The 15620-nt window shown below is 38.0% G+C and overlaps 1 protein-coding gene across 3 annotated transcripts in view; it reads left to right on the top strand.

Moving 5' to 3' along the window:
- The window catches only part of MAN1 (LEM domain-containing inner nuclear membrane protein MAN1), a 58852-nt gene extending 45737 nt beyond the window's left edge, over window positions 1-13115 (top strand). For 2 of the 3 annotated variants that reach the window (XM_053771265.2, XM_053771264.2), the window contains exons 5-9: window positions 642-715; window positions 4426-4602; window positions 4846-5072; window positions 10284-10465; window positions 12715-13115. In XM_053771265.2, the coding sequence (XP_053627240.2) occupies window positions 642-715; window positions 4426-4602; window positions 4846-5072; window positions 10284-10465; window positions 12715-12869 (815 nt within the window). In that variant the 3' untranslated portion in view covers window positions 12870-13115. The remainder of the gene's footprint in view (window positions 1-641; window positions 716-4425; window positions 4603-4845; window positions 5073-10283; window positions 10466-12714) is intronic. The other variant, XM_053771266.2, reaches the window with a different exon arrangement.
- The last annotated feature ends 2505 nt before the right edge of the window (window positions 13116-15620 follow it).

Genomic DNA, 15620 nt, shown 5'->3' on the forward strand with positions numbered 1-15620 from the left:
TTGGAATAATTTTTATGAAGCCTTTGTTATTGCCTATTTAAGATTCATTCATGTTAATGTCATCTAAGCTGCTCTTGCATCAAATGGGAAGTCTCAGCCACTTGGAGTAGTAATTCTTGCTAGGGAAGTACAGTGATACTGGTTAATGGCTCTTGATTCAGAAAGTTGGAGCTACCCTCTTGTACCGAACATGATTACCTCCCATTCTCTTGAATCTGTGTGACCTCTATGGATTTAGCACTTCCCATAATTATAATGCAGCTCACTGTCAATATCTTATTGACCTCAGTGTCTTCCTATCATGCTTTCTTGTTTGTATAAATAATTATTGGGTTTTGAAAATTAAGAAGGCATCTAGCAGCTGAAGGATATGTGAAAGAACTTTATATGTTACATGATTCATTGATACTCATAACTAGCCCACACAAATATTTGGAGATGGAGCTTAACCCACAGTTTGGCCTATCTGAGATTGCAGCCTTATTAAAGTTTCATCTCCAGTTGATGGTTAGTTGTGAATTATTCCAGTCACGGTATTGTGATGAGATGTTTCAGAAAGATGTCTGTTGGGATTTTGTAAGAAATTACTATATAATGTGTCTTATTTACTAATGTTGAGTGGAGTATTTTTTCTTTTTCAGTTATTTTAACAGCTTGGTTAGCATTCTACTGTGTCCGGTATCACAAACGTAAGGCAGAAGAGGAAAAACAACAGGTAAATTTTTTAACCTACTATTTTTTTGAGAAAATTGCCAGAAATTTTGACTTAATATTGCAGCACTAAATGACTCGTAAGGATTTAAGATTTTATTTGAAACTTACAATAATAACACTGCCATGGGTTTTAGTTATGCATCTTGGCACTAAAAGCATTATTTAAATTACTGTCCCTGGTACTTTATTATTTAATATTAACTCTTCTCTCTATATATATTACTTTCCCATCATGTTTTTGTAGGTTCCTCCGTACCATAAAAGTTGCATGATTTTATTTTTTGTCATAGGGAGACATAGTCAGATATTTACTTTACAAAACCAGCTAAATATGATTGATAAATCTTGCAATGCATGCATCAAGTTGGTCCTTGCAGATTGATCTTCCTGCTAAATATCATCATACTCCTTACTGTCTGACCCTTGCATGTTTAGCGCTTTGTTTTGATTGTAATAAAAATAATCTCGTAAGCCATAGTGTTCCTCTCTCTCATCATAAGATTCTATTGCTTCCTTTTCAACACTTTATACAATACTTGATCACTTTGTCTCACAAAATCGTAATGACAGGATTGCAAACAAACCATACCACGGGTGGGGATAGAACCCGCGATTGCGGGTTCTATCCCTGCCTGTGGTATGGTTTGATCACTTTGTGTTTAACCCTTTCACTGTCCATCATGTAGATCTATGTTATTAATGTCAGGGTCACTCATGTAGAGTATGTAGGAAAGAGGGAGATTATTTCCCAGTAAAAGTAGGCCTTAGACAAGGATGTGTGATGTCACCGTGGTTGTTTAATAAATGCGAGGGCCTTGGCAAGAGGCATGGAGTTAAAAGATAAAGAATCGCACACAAAGTGGGAGTTGTCACAGTTGCTCTTTGCTGATGACACTGTGCTCTTGGGAGATTCTGAAGAGAAGTTGCAGAGGTTGGTGGATGAATTTGGTAGGGTATGTAAAAGAAGAAAATTAAAAGTGAATATAGGAAAGAGTAAGGTTATGAGGATAACAAAAAGATTAGGTGATGAAAGATTGGATATCAGATTGGAGGGAGAGTGTGGAGGAGGTGAATGTATTCAGATATTTGGGAGTGGACGTGTCAGCGGATGGGTCTATGAAGGATGAGGTGAATCATAGAATTGATGAGGGGAAAAGGGTGAGCGGTGCACTTAGGAGTCTGTGGAGACAAAGAACTTTGTCCTTGGAGGCAAAGAGGGAAATGTATGAGAGTATAGTTTTACCAACGCTTTTATATGGGTGTGAAGCATGGGTGATGAATGTTGCAGCGAGGAGAAGGCTGGAAGCAGTGGAGATGTCATGTCTGAGGGCAATGTGTGGTGTGAATATAATGCAGAGAATTCGTAGTTTGGAAGTTAGGAGGAGGTGCAGGATTGCCAAAACTGTTGTCCAGAGGGCTGAGGAAGGGTTATTGAGGTGGTTCGGACATGTAGAGAGAATGGAGCGAAACAGAATGACTTCAAGAGTGTATCAGTCTGTAGCAGAAGGAAGGCAGGGTAGGGGTCAGCCTAGGAAAGGTTGGAGGGAGGCGATAAAGGAGGTTTTGTGTGCGAGGGGCTTGGACTTACAGCGGGCATGCGTGAGCATGTTTGATAGGAGTGAATGGAGACAAATGGTTTTTAATACTTGACGTGCTGTTGGAGTGTGAGCAAAGTAACATTTATGAAGGGATTCAGGGAAACCGGCAGACTGGACTTGAGTCCTGGAGATGGGAAGTGCAGTGCCTGCACTCTGAAGGAGGGGTGCTAATGTTGCAGTTTAAAAACTGTAGTGTAAAACACCCTTCTGGCAAGACAGTGATGGAGTGAATGATGGTGAAAGTTTTTCTTTTTCGGGCCACCCTGCCTTGGTGGGAATCGGCCAGTGTGTTAATAAAAAAAAAAAACACTCGTGTAGATCTACATCTTAAGCTCAGATCACTAAAAAAAAAAAAATTGAAGCGCTAAACCCACGTGGGTTACTCAGCACAAGACGTGGTGCATGTAGTAAATTTTGGCCTAGACATGAGAGATTGGGTGTGTGTGGTGAGCAGGCACAGTATAAAAAAAATTCTGACCTTGTGTTTGCATTAAAACAGCAACTTTGAGGTGCTTTCTAGATGGTTTTTGTGGTTTTATTGGCTTTTTCTTGGTATCATTTGATACAGTGGATGATATACCACTGAAATTAAGACGAATCTAGTTGGTTTCAGCAGCCTGGAATCGACCTCAAAATAGTAGAAATTTTCAATTTTTGCCAATTTTCCTGAGGTTGGGTAGTCCCCCTACAATCCCCAATCTGTTTTATGGGTTTGTACTGGGTCTGATTCAATTATTGGGATGCTGTAAACCATGACCAGTTATTCCTGATAATATTTTATCTGAGAAATAGGGTAAATATATTTTTTTGTGATGACTTCAAAATGGAAAGCAAATGTAGTATAGGAGAAGCCCGAGGACATGATTAATGAGCAAGAGAAAAATTTTGTTTTAGTTCTTGTACTATCAACCATTTTTATTTTGGACTTTTTAAATTGGAATTTTTTTAAATTTTGTGTAAAATTGGCCAAATTACCGATATCTGTACAATTTTATAGGGTAGTTTTCACAGTTGAATGGGCGATTTCTTGTGCTCAAGTGATAGAAGAAAAGGCACACTAACAGAATAGCTAAGAATTTGGTTGAATTGATCAATGAAATTGCTTGATATAGGACTCAAGGTGGGAAGAATAGTCACTGTGTAAATTGCGCCCAGACCGCTAACCTTGCACCTGCATAATTTCCTAAATTTTCCACCAGATTTTCGTGTCATTACCTCCAGAAAAAGATTCTCTGCCAATTTAGAAGATTTATTTTTTTCAATGTGGACACTGTGAACACTTTTATTTCAGGATTTTGGACAGTAAATGGGGTAATGTTGTAATGAGCTGGTTTAGCCTATATATGAACCTATATATGAACATCTTGTATATGTTCTTACTTTCTTCCCCTTTGGGGGGGGGGGGAGAAAAACCTTGATTAAAGAGCTCTAGATCCAAGGGATTTTATCTACTCTCCACTTCCTTGGATTAAATCTTATTGGTTTCCAGGCATTGTATGACCCCTTTAAGTTTAGAGCTTCCCCATGAATATAATAGTAATTCACTTTCTCCCTGTAGGATGTTGGTTATTTTAAGATTATTATTCACATTTTGGCTTCATTTCCATAAAAACTGCAGTCCTAATGTTCATTATCCTCTCCACCTTCCTAGCTCATTACCAAGCATTTATCACTACTCGCATGGCACCCTCTCGGTTCTCATCCTTGGTATACCTACCTCTTGCTTATCCCGCTTACATCTAATGTGACATTATATTCTCATTCATTTTTAGCATTTAGACTATTAGATCTGTTACATTTTCTCCCTTTATATTTGTAATCTTTCAGTATTTTACCATGTGTACACACACACTGCTTGCTTATACGTGAGGTCTTGCGAGTAGTAAGGATGAACTTGATATCTGAATTTTAGTAAAGAAAAACTATTGTTTAAGCTTCTTTAAAAAAATAATTTTTTATTTTTTTATTTTTTTTTTAATCCTTCTTTCACCCTTTTTTTGATGGTGGTGTCTGGAGGACTTTCATCCACAGCTTATTTTAAATGTTGGGAAAAATATTACTATATAATGAAAGAATTATTATTTCAGCTCTTTTCTCTTTATTCTTCTTGCAGGTTTACGAATTAATAGAACAGATTTTAGAAGTGCTGAGGGGTGTGGGTGGTCCTGCTGGAAAGGACTATGTGGCAGTGAGTCATGTTAGAGACTCCCTCATAACCCCAAGGGAGCGCCGTGCTAAGAAAAAGCTTTGGGAGAAGGCTGTGCAATTCATTGACCATTATGAATCTAGGGTGGGTAGTTTTGACTATGGTTGCAAGTGAGTGAGAATCAAAAAAAATGAATGGCAAATGGTAACAGAATAACTTGTTGAAATACTGATAAATTCATAGTGTCACTTATTGAGATTGCTTGCATACTCACTCTTTAACTTGGTCTAATTTAATACACACACACACACACATGCTGTTTGTCTTTATTTATAATTATTACTTATCTTACCTCTTCTCAACTACGTTATAATTAATTTTCTGAAGGTCCGGCGTGATATCCAGGCAGTTGGGGGTGAAGATTGCGAGGTGTGGCGGTGGGCTTCTGGTGTACCTCACTCCCCAGGCAACTCCCCAGGAGGAGATGGAGGTGTTGGCCGTCCCCCAGCAAAAATGTGGCAAGGACCAGCCTTTGATAATCTTGGTCCACAACATGTGCCCAATGTTTCTCCCACCTCTTGCCTCAAAATTAGAAATATGTTTGACTGTGATGTGTGAGTACATTTCATCATTTGAGTATTTATTGTTGGTAGTCTTTTGTTGAAATGAGGTCTATCTTGTACTTTCATAAACTCCAAGGTCGAGATCTAGGACATGCATGTACATTATTGGCTGTAAATCAACAATTAATACATTTTCATTATGTACAAATTACAATTTTATATTTCTACATGAAATGTAACTTCCATTATCAAGAACTGATTTTAACTATTGTATACGTTAGACAATAAATTGGGTGCTCTACACTATTCAAGAACTTTGAGCACCAGTTGTATATAGACATTTTGATTTCAACACCACCACTCTCAAAACCCTTTATCTGTTACTTTCCAGTCTCCTTAGTTACCTATTATTACATAATCTGTTAAGTCATTTGTTGTTCACCTCTATTAATTTCTTCTCCATGTACTTACACATCTTCTTTCAACAAACCGGCCATATCCCGCTGAAGCAGGGTGGCTCAAAAAGAAAAACAAAAGTTTCTCTTTAACTTTAGTAATGTATACAGGAGAAGGGGTTACTAGCCCCTTGCTCCCGGCATGCTAGTCACCACTTAGGACATGCATGGCTTACAGGGGAAGAATTCTGCTCCACTTCCCCATGGAGATAAGAGGAAATAAACAAGAACAAGAATTAGCAAGAAAATAGAAGAAAATCCAGAGGGGTGTGTGTATATATATACAGTGGATCCCCGCATACCGATTTTAATCCGTGCAAGAGGGCTCATTGGTATGCGAAATAATCGGTATGTGAATGAATTTTCCCCATAAGAAATAATGGAAATCAAATTAATCCGTGCAAGACACCCAAAAGTATGAAAAAAAAAATTTTACCACATGAAATATACATTTTCCTACACACAAAGAGAAGGATACATGCACAATAGTAGAGTAGTACATGCACAGTATATATTGTGCATGTACTAGTCTACTAAATGAAGAATAAATGACACTTACCTTTATTGAAGATGACTGATGAGACACTGTGTCCTGGGAGTGCCTTTTCCTCCTGAGTACTGTAGGTCCTGTTTGGCATTTTCTTCCAGAACAGGCCTTATCACACTGTGTATGTCACTACGATTCTTAAATCTCTCAAACCAACCTTTGCTGGCTTTAAATTCACCAATATGAGCACTAGTTCCAGGCATTTTTCCCTGTTCACCTGGGTGTTAGTCGACTGGTGTGGGTTGCATCCTGGGAGACAAGATTAAGGACCCCAATGGAAATAAGTTAAACAGTCTTCGATGACACTGACTTTTTTGGGTTATCCTGGGTGGAAAATCCTCTGGGGTTAATTGTTTCTTGGTATATTCTCAATAAGCCACACCAACAACAGTGCTACAGCAGCAGCAGACAATGCTACAGCAGCAGCAGACGATGCTACAGCAGCAGCAGACGATGCTACAGCAGCAGCAGACGATGCTACAGCAGCAGCAGACGATGCTACAGCAGCAGCAGACGATGCTACAGCAGCAGCAGCAGCTGACAGTGCTACAGCAGCAGCAGACGATGCTACAGCAGCAGCAGACGATGCTACAGCAGCAGCAGACGATGCTACAGCAGCAGCAGCAGCTGACAGTGCAGCAGCAGCAGCAGCAGCTGTACCACCAATAGTAGCGATGGTTGATTGGGGTTCATTATACAACCTGGCCAGCTCGGAGACACGCACTCCACTTTCATACTTATCAATGATCTTTTTCTTCATCTCTATAGTATAGTAATTCTCACCCTTATTGCTGTAGGGTTGGCACTAGAAGCTTTCTTGGGGCCCATGGTCACTTATTTTCCAGATAAAATCACCAAAACCACTGTAATAATACGAAATGTTACGATTGTATGCTTGGATGCTACCGCGGAGGCTGGCTGGTAAACAATGCCACCGGCGGAACATGTGAGGCTGGCTAAGGCGCACATTGGACGCGTCTCGGACGAACAGCGGTGAGCGGGTTTTTGAGCGGTATGCGAGGCAAAATTTTTGCGATTAAAGCAAGCGGTATGCGGATTAATCGTTATGTGATGCCAACGGTATGCGGGGGTCCACTGTACTTGTACGCGCATGCATAGCGTGACCTAAGTGTATGTAGAAGTAGCAAGACATACCTGAAACCTTGCATGTATATGAGACAGAAAAAAGACACCAGCAATTCTACCATCATGTAAAACAATTACAGGTTTTCGTTTTACACTCACTTGTCAGGACAGTAATACCTCCCTGAGTGGTTGCTGTCTACCAACCTACTACTTAAGAGTACTAACACATGTTAAGTTTATTAAAGTTTTACCAAGTCCAGTGTTCATGAAGAAGTACCTTGGATCCAAATGGCATACTGCTGACAATAGTGAGAATATGGCATATTGCAGAATGAGATTTTATAAGGATAGTTTTGCCGGGTAGAATTGTATTGCTTTACATAATGGAATAGTCCCAGTGAAAGCTTGGTCTTTAATGCGTATTTTCTTAATGGGAACCAGCTTGTTTCTCTTTAGAGAAGTTTCCTGTTGGTATCTGGATATGCCGTCATGGGGGAGTGGAGAAGAATCCTTCCTCTGTAAGCCACGTGTGTCGTAAGAGGCAACTAAATTGGCAGGAGCAAGGGGCTAGTAACCCCTTTTCCTGTATCAATTACTAAATGGAGAGCATGTAAATCTGTAGGGGAAGGAAGACGGGGTAGGGGTCGTCCTCAAAAAGATTGGAGGGAGGGGGTAAAGGAAGTTTTGTGGGCGAGGGGCTTGGACTTTCAGTAAGCATGCATGAACGTGTTAGATAGGAGTGAATGGAGACAAATGGTTTTTGGAACCTGACAAGCTGTTGGAGTGCAAGCACGGTTATATTTTGTGAAGGGATTCAGGGAAACTGTTTGGCTAGACTTGAGTCCTGGAAATGGGAGGTACAGTGCCTGCACTTTAAAGGGGGAGAGGGCAGATATTGGCAGTTTGGAGGGACATCTAAACTGTCATATCTGAGTGCCTCTGCAAAGACAGTGATTATGTATGAGTGATGGTGAAAGTGTTGAAAGATGAATGCTTTTTAATTTTCCTTTCTTTTTAGGTTTTTCTTTTTGGGTCACCCTGCCCCGGTTGGAAACAGCCGACGTGTTAAAGAAAATGTCTTACTCCTGTAATATAACCTATTCCAACTTAAGAGTTCTGATCTGGGACTGGGCTGTGGGAGTAGTGATCCCCAGAACTATTAACAGATTATGTAAGATGTTCAGTTATCTCCTGAAAATTTGACAGATGATTATTAACTTTTCCCTATACAGCCAGTTTGTTGATTTTTTTCTTTTTTAAATACTCTAATAGTTATACAGGTTTTATGCCAAGTAAATAGTGCTTGAATATTATAATGGTAACTATTAGTGTTCTCCAGCCTCACCACATAGTGCAAGATACATACTACATAGTGAAATAATTCATACTGTGAGGTGATTAGTTATATTTAACCCTTAACCCTCTCAGGGTTTCTGACGTACTAGTACGGCTTACGCACCAGGGTTATTGACGTACTAGTATGCCTAAATTCTAGCGCCTTCAAATCTAGCAAGAGAAAGCTGGTAGGCCTATATATGAAAGAATGGATCTATGTGGTCAGTGTGCAAAGTATAAAAAAAAATCCTGCAGCACACAGTGCGTAATGAGAAAAAAGAACTTTGACCGTGTTTTTGGTTTAAAACAGCGATGCACTGTATTTTCATATGGTATTTATGGTTGTATTCTAGTTTTCCTGGTCTTAATTTTATAAAATGGAAGACATATTACAGAAATTGATATGATTTTGATTGGTTTCACAAAGAAAAGTACCTTGAAATTGAGCTCAAAGTAGCAGAAATGTTCGATTTTTGCCAAAGTTCAAAAGTAAACTAATCATGCCACACGTCCAATACATGTCAACTGGTGAGTCTAATATTCTTTCACAAGTGCGCTGATATTATTTATACCATTTCTACACCAATGCAGTAGTCTGCATAACAGTAAATCTTCTATTTTTTGTGAGAATAAAAATTCAAAGTGGAAAGCAAAAGAAATGTAAGAGGGGCATGAGGACGTGACTAATGATCAGAGAAAATGTTATTTTAGTGCCAGGAATGTCTGTCTTGTTTATTCTGGACCCTATTTGGAAATTGGCATCTTTTGAAATTTGTGTGAAATTAGTAAAATTTCTAATTTCTGACCACTTTATTGGATAGTTGAAATCAGCAAATGGGTCGTTTCTTGTACTCATTTGATAGAAAAAAATGGAGTTCTACCGAAATAGTTAGGATTTTTGTCAACTAGTACACTGGAATTGGCCGAAAATAAGGCTCAAGGTGGGCAAAATCGCTGATGCGTAAACATCGTTGAGACCGCTGACTTCGTGAGAGCATAATTTCGTAAGTTTTCCATCAAATTTCATACGTTTGGTGTCATTATGATCGGGAAAAGATTCTCTATCTTTTCATTAGAATTTTTTTTTTTCCCCGAAAAATTTTCAACCCGGAGAACAAGTTTAGGAGAGGGCCTCTCGACCCTGAAAGGGTTAAACTGTCCAAACGTAGATCTACGTTTGCTCACGAAGCACTCCGAACATAGATGTACGTTTTTTTTTTTCATTGTTTCTTATGGATAAAATCAAGGTCAGAGCACTACGAGTGCAAACGTAGATCTACGTTTGGACAGTTTAAAGGTTAATTGTTCGAGAAACTGTAGAAAAAATCTGGCTTGGAAAAAATACTTGAAAGAAATTTTAGAAATTGATGGAAAATTCTCATTTGATGAGCATGTGTTTCTAGCAGTCTTGATAAAGAGTGAGTGGATCAGAGCATAGCATTACAGTGAACATTTTCTTTGCAGGAGGGCACTAGACATTAGTGAGAGCTATTTTAATTGTTGAGTTTGTATCCTGTGTCTCCACAATTACTTCTGATTAAAGCTGGGAGAGTTAGCAAGAGTAACATAGCACTACTGACTTTAAGTGAATGACTAATAACAGAAATCAGTCAGAAATAACAAAGTATTACCACTGACTAATGAAGTACAAGTCTGTTAGGTCTCCATTTTGTATCATTCCTATTTCTTTTGTATTTTGTGAATACTGTTTTCAATTATTTTTTATTTCAATTAGTAAATTGTAAATTGACTAGTTTGATTAGTAGCTTTTGTTTTCTTATAAGGCTTTTTCTTGGCATGTAACACAAGGTATCTCTTAATATAGGACCACTCTTTCAGAGAGTTTGGTGATAACTGGCCTTCACGGATTCAAGATAGCATTTTGGAAAAATGTGAAGGTGTCAGCATTGTCCACATTGCTGTGGATCGGGGGTCACGTGAAGGCTGTGTCTACCTTAAGTGTGCGTCTCTCTCAGAGGCGGGTAGAGCATTTAGAGCTCTACATGGCTGGTGGTATGATGGTAAGTGCTAGACATGTCATGCACATAAGCAAACATTAAGCTGGCATCACTTCCCTACACAGAGCTTTACAATTTACTGAGAAGGATATTTTACAGGATTATTCGAGGTGCTATCAGAAAGTTCCCAGACTGCTGCGAAAATCACCTAGCTAAAGCTGTCTCCCTTGAAGTACTCTCCTTGGGAGGCTAGACATTGTTCCCAGTACCTCTACCTCTTCTTGAAACATTTCTGGAACCCTCCTTTCCCTAACAGCATGTAGCGCAGCCTGTGATTCTGCTTGAATCTCCTTGTTGTTAAAATGCTGCCTCTTGAGTGCTATTTTTATTTTAAGGTAAGAGAAAAAAGTCACAGGGGGCTAGATCTGGGGAACAGGGAAGGTGGGTGATGATTGTCGTGTTGTTTTTGGCCAGAAAATGTTGGACAAACAGTGCTGAGTGAGCACGGACATTGTCATAGTGATTGAACTAATCATTGGATGCCCACATTGCTGGACATTTCCTTCTCTCATTTTCCCTCAAGCATCTCAGAATCTTGATGTAAAATTTTGGTTACTGTCTGCCCTGCTGGAACAAATTCCTGATGAACAATTCTCACTTGTCTCAAAAAACAATGAGCATGCTCTTGACATTACTCCTTTTATTGGCTCAGGCAAGTTAGGGCTTTTCTGTTGTGATGGCTGTTGCTTGGTCTCTGGGTTGTAGCCATAGTTCCAAGTTTCACCACCAGTAATGTCCTGAGAATATCAGGGTCATCTTCCATGTGTGTTTTGTGGTCCTGACAAATATCCAATGATGTCCTTCTGGTCCTGAATCAGGAAGCTGGGAACAAATTTTCAGCAACTTCTCTCATGTTCAAATCAAAATCCTTTGATTCTACCCATAAAAAATTCCCACAGCATTTGAAATATTCTGGATACTCTGATGATGGTCTTCATGAATGGCCATTGTCACTTTTTCAGTGTTGGGGTTTGTTATTGATGTTGATGGATAACCAAGAGTGTTCAATCAGTTCCAACCAACAGTTGTCTTGTTTTGAATCGAGAAAACCCATTCTGTGTGCTCTCCAACCCATTGCTTCACTATCAGATGTATGCTGAAACATTTTGTGAGTTTCCCTAGCTGTTTCACTGAGCTTGAAGCAGAATTTCATCCATATGCTGGCCATTCAAAAATTCCATTCTGTTACACAATAAAATAACATGACAAAAAATGCCTGTCTAGCCTCAGTGGAATGATGGACTGCACCAAAACTCAATACAATACAGTCACAAAGGACTGTACTGCGTAGCATGATCTACGCCACCTCCATATTTCACCCAGGAAGTGTTCAAAAATTTGTCCAGAAACTTTTTGATAGCACCTCGTATATACTGTAGAACAGGAATAAAGAAAAATATCTGGGAAGGTCTTACTTTTAATTTTATTATGAAAATGCCAAGTTTGTACAGAAATATTTTATTTATTTCCCATAATGTGATGAAATTATTTTATAATTTTTTACTACTAATAATTGACAATTTTTTTTTTTACCCTAAATGCAATAAGCTAACTACTTATATCATTTCAAGACCTTGGAGTTTCACCAAGATAGTGTTAGATTCCTTAATATTGTTTCAAAGGTAAGTGTTGAAGTTATACATTTAATAGCTTATTTTAATAATACATTGAGAAAGGTGTGGACTGTGTGTGATGCATATGCCAAAGTGATTTAAGATGTGTAAGGGTGGAGCCCTTAAGGCATTTTACTTGGTTTCATTTATGCAGATAAGATCTGTGATAATCTGGTAAAATGATGGAAAATTAAGTAGGTGTTTATGGTATATTAGATGAATGTTCCCTGCTTGGGCTGATTACTTTTTCCTCCTTCCTTCCACCCTGTTGGTCATCCTGTTATTCTCCATCCTCTTCAAATGCAAAACCACCTGAATTACACCTTCTGTAACCCCACACAGTCTCCTAATTTCTACACTACAATTTTTTTGCATATTATTCACACCTACATTGCTCTCATATGATAGCCCCACTACCTCCAGCCTCCTTGCTGCAGTGTTTAACACTCATGCCTCGTATCTGTATAGGTGTTGGTAAAACTATACTCTGGTATATTCCTGTTATTGTGAATATAATGCAGTAACTTGCTTTGTACTGTGTTTTATTTACAGGAACATTTATTAATCATGTAAAAATATTATAACGGAATAAGCAGAAAACATTCTTACTGCTTAACAATTAAACATTTTATCTTGCAGGTAACCTTGTGACTGTCAAATTTCTCAGAGATGAGCGTTATCATCAACGCTTCCCATCTGCTCGTCATGCCACGTGCCGGCTGAGACCGTCCAATAACAAACGCCTCTCTCTGCAAGTTCCCACAGGTCAGCCAGAAGCCTCCAAAAATATATAGAATATGGTTGATGTTAGCACACAGGCTTAAAATGGGTGAAGGATATAAGCTACTTTTGGCATAAACAATATGGAGGCTTGTAAATTGGATTTTGGCTGCTTGAAAAGAATGTATACTAATTTCTTGGAAACAAAAAAAGAAATTAGGGTGATGACTAAAGGCTTTAGGGATTTTAGATGTTTTTAAAATATAAAAAAATGTCTTCTTATGTTTTTTGTGAAGGATGAAAAATTCATAGAGTAATTATGTTTATTTTTATTTAACCTAACAAAGTAAAAAAGTACTGCCTGCAGTTTTTTACAGTAAATCATTAGTCTTATTTTTTTTTGTACATGTAATATGTTCCCTTCTCAGTGGTGTAAACATTAATATATTAATCTGCAGTTGTGGATACTTAGGATTGTGGTGATCTGATCCTTGATTGTCTGCATGACCAGGTAATCAGCAAGGAAGCATAGCCTCAGGTCGTCTCTGTGGGTAGGAGAACCATCAAAACCGATCACAGCTGTGTTATTACTCAAGCTGCACCACATGTTATTCTTTTATATTTTGAGTTATCCCACTTTGTGGTTTCTCTGTTGTATCAACCCATTAGTCACATGATAAACAGTTAGGTTCTCTTATTTTATTAATTAAAGTTTTCATTAATTTTGCATATTTTTACTGTCTAGCTCAGTGGCAGTGTTACCATAGTTTGGACAGACCTGACCATAAGTATCTGGAGGCATGATTCTAGTTTCCACATTTGTGTTTTCCACTTGTGTCACTCAGTCATTATTATATCACTCTTTTAGAGTGCATTGGGGAATACATTTCTTGAGATTAGAGAAAAAAAAATTTTCTCTTTACTTCTTGAGATATTGTGCTAGATTTTTATAATTTTATCTTCATAATTACACAAAAATGTATACGTACATGATATCCAGATGCATGTTATTATGTGCATGTACAAAGAAAAACGTGTGTTCTCTAAGTACATACACATATAAAATAAACCCTTGATTAATGAGTGATCTGGTAGTGCTGTTTTGTCTTAACACTTTTGAGAAAGTGCAACCAAAAAAAGTTAGTGCACAAAAATGCTCGATATTATATAAAGTGTGAAAGATTTAGCATAGCAACAAGTTATGGTTAAAATTGGGGATGCTATGAGCTGTAGATTTTAAGTCTGCTCACTAGGCCACAAGTAATGCATCCCTCCAGCCCCCTACCATGCTACAGCAAATCACAAGATAACCTTTTTTTTTTTTTTTTTTTTTTTTTTTAATGTTTTCCAAAATTTGTACAACTTATGACATTCAATGCATTAATATCAAGCACCCACAATCGTTCAGTAGAAGACAACTTCATTTGTATTTACTACCCAGAAGGTTAGTAGCCTAATATAATTAATTATACATTCCTGTGCCTTGGAAAGTTTTGTATCTACTTTAGCTGTATTTCTACAATTGGTGAATATGATGGTGATTGATAATAAAATGAATAGGTGTTTGAATGAGGAAGTTGTAGTGGAGGTACAGTATGCATTCACCGAGGTGAATACATATTTGGGTGAATCTCTAGATTTCTCCAAGGTTTGGGGGAATTGAGATTTCTGCAGAACTTGCTAAGTAAAGGTGTGTTTAACTAAAAAAATGAGGGAAAATGGATGAGTAAGTCTTGTGCCAGCTGCTACCCCTGTTACATTATCAACATGGTAATATTTTGAGGAGGTTGAGACATGCTGTTTCCCTGCTGACACTGTATAACTCTCAGCAGTGTGTGTGGTGTTACCTTCTCCCATTATAGGCTCTTCATATGAGATCATGCAAAATAAAAGTTGTATAGACAATTTAGATGTGTATTGAAGAGTTAAACGTAGAAATCTTCAATCATGCAATATTGCTGGGAGCCAGAGCCATAGTTGGCACCTATTTGCACATTTCTCAGATGCAGCCTCCCACACCATTTTATTACAGTATTACTTTATTTTTATTAATTTCTTTAATACAGAATGCATTCATCTTGAGTATGTTTGCTTTGTGTAGGTGTGGTGAGCTTCTATATGTTTGGTACAATTTGACAAGGAAATACAGCTTTTATTTTTAACAGTGTTTCCATGTCCACAGCACCAAAATGGTGGTAGTGGTAGTCGATGATGCTTGCTGCATTTTTATATCCACATTTTCTTTGATATATATTTGTTTGGTATAGGTGTGGTTAGCTCTTGTATGTTTAATGCACTTTGGTAAGGCAATGTGGCTTTTATTTTTGTGATGTTAACATACTGTGTGTGTCAGTTGATAAACCTTGCTACATCCAGTTCGGCCCAGTAGGCTCACATTAACCCTCCACACACTTCAAATTCTTCAAGGAATAACTAACAGAATGTAGGATAAGATAAACTAGTAATTTTTTAAAGTAAAATAATAAATAAAATTATTTGGCAAATTTGGAGGTGTCTGGAATGTAACCTTTTTTTTTTTTTTTTTTTTTTTTTTTTTACCTTACGTGTTCTTCAGGTGACGTGATTTTTAAGCTAAGTGCTAATATTCAGGAACATAACCCACACATTAATTGAGGGTTTAATATACATACATACCTGAACAATCATGTAGTTCTACAGGAAAATGATAGGCCAAGCTCCAAACTTTTGTATGTATTACAAGACATCCTCAGGAAGAGTGCCAATACTGTAGTAGGGTAACAAAGGTTGGAGCTGAGGTGACTGCAAGACAGAGGGCAGTATGTAATTACCCAACTCAGTTGTCA

Source organism: Cherax quadricarinatus, chromosome 5, assembly GCF_038502225.1.
Source record: "Cherax quadricarinatus isolate ZL_2023a chromosome 5, ASM3850222v1, whole genome shotgun sequence".
In the NCBI taxonomy this organism is placed as follows: Eukaryota; Metazoa; Arthropoda; class Malacostraca; order Decapoda; family Parastacidae; genus Cherax; species Cherax quadricarinatus.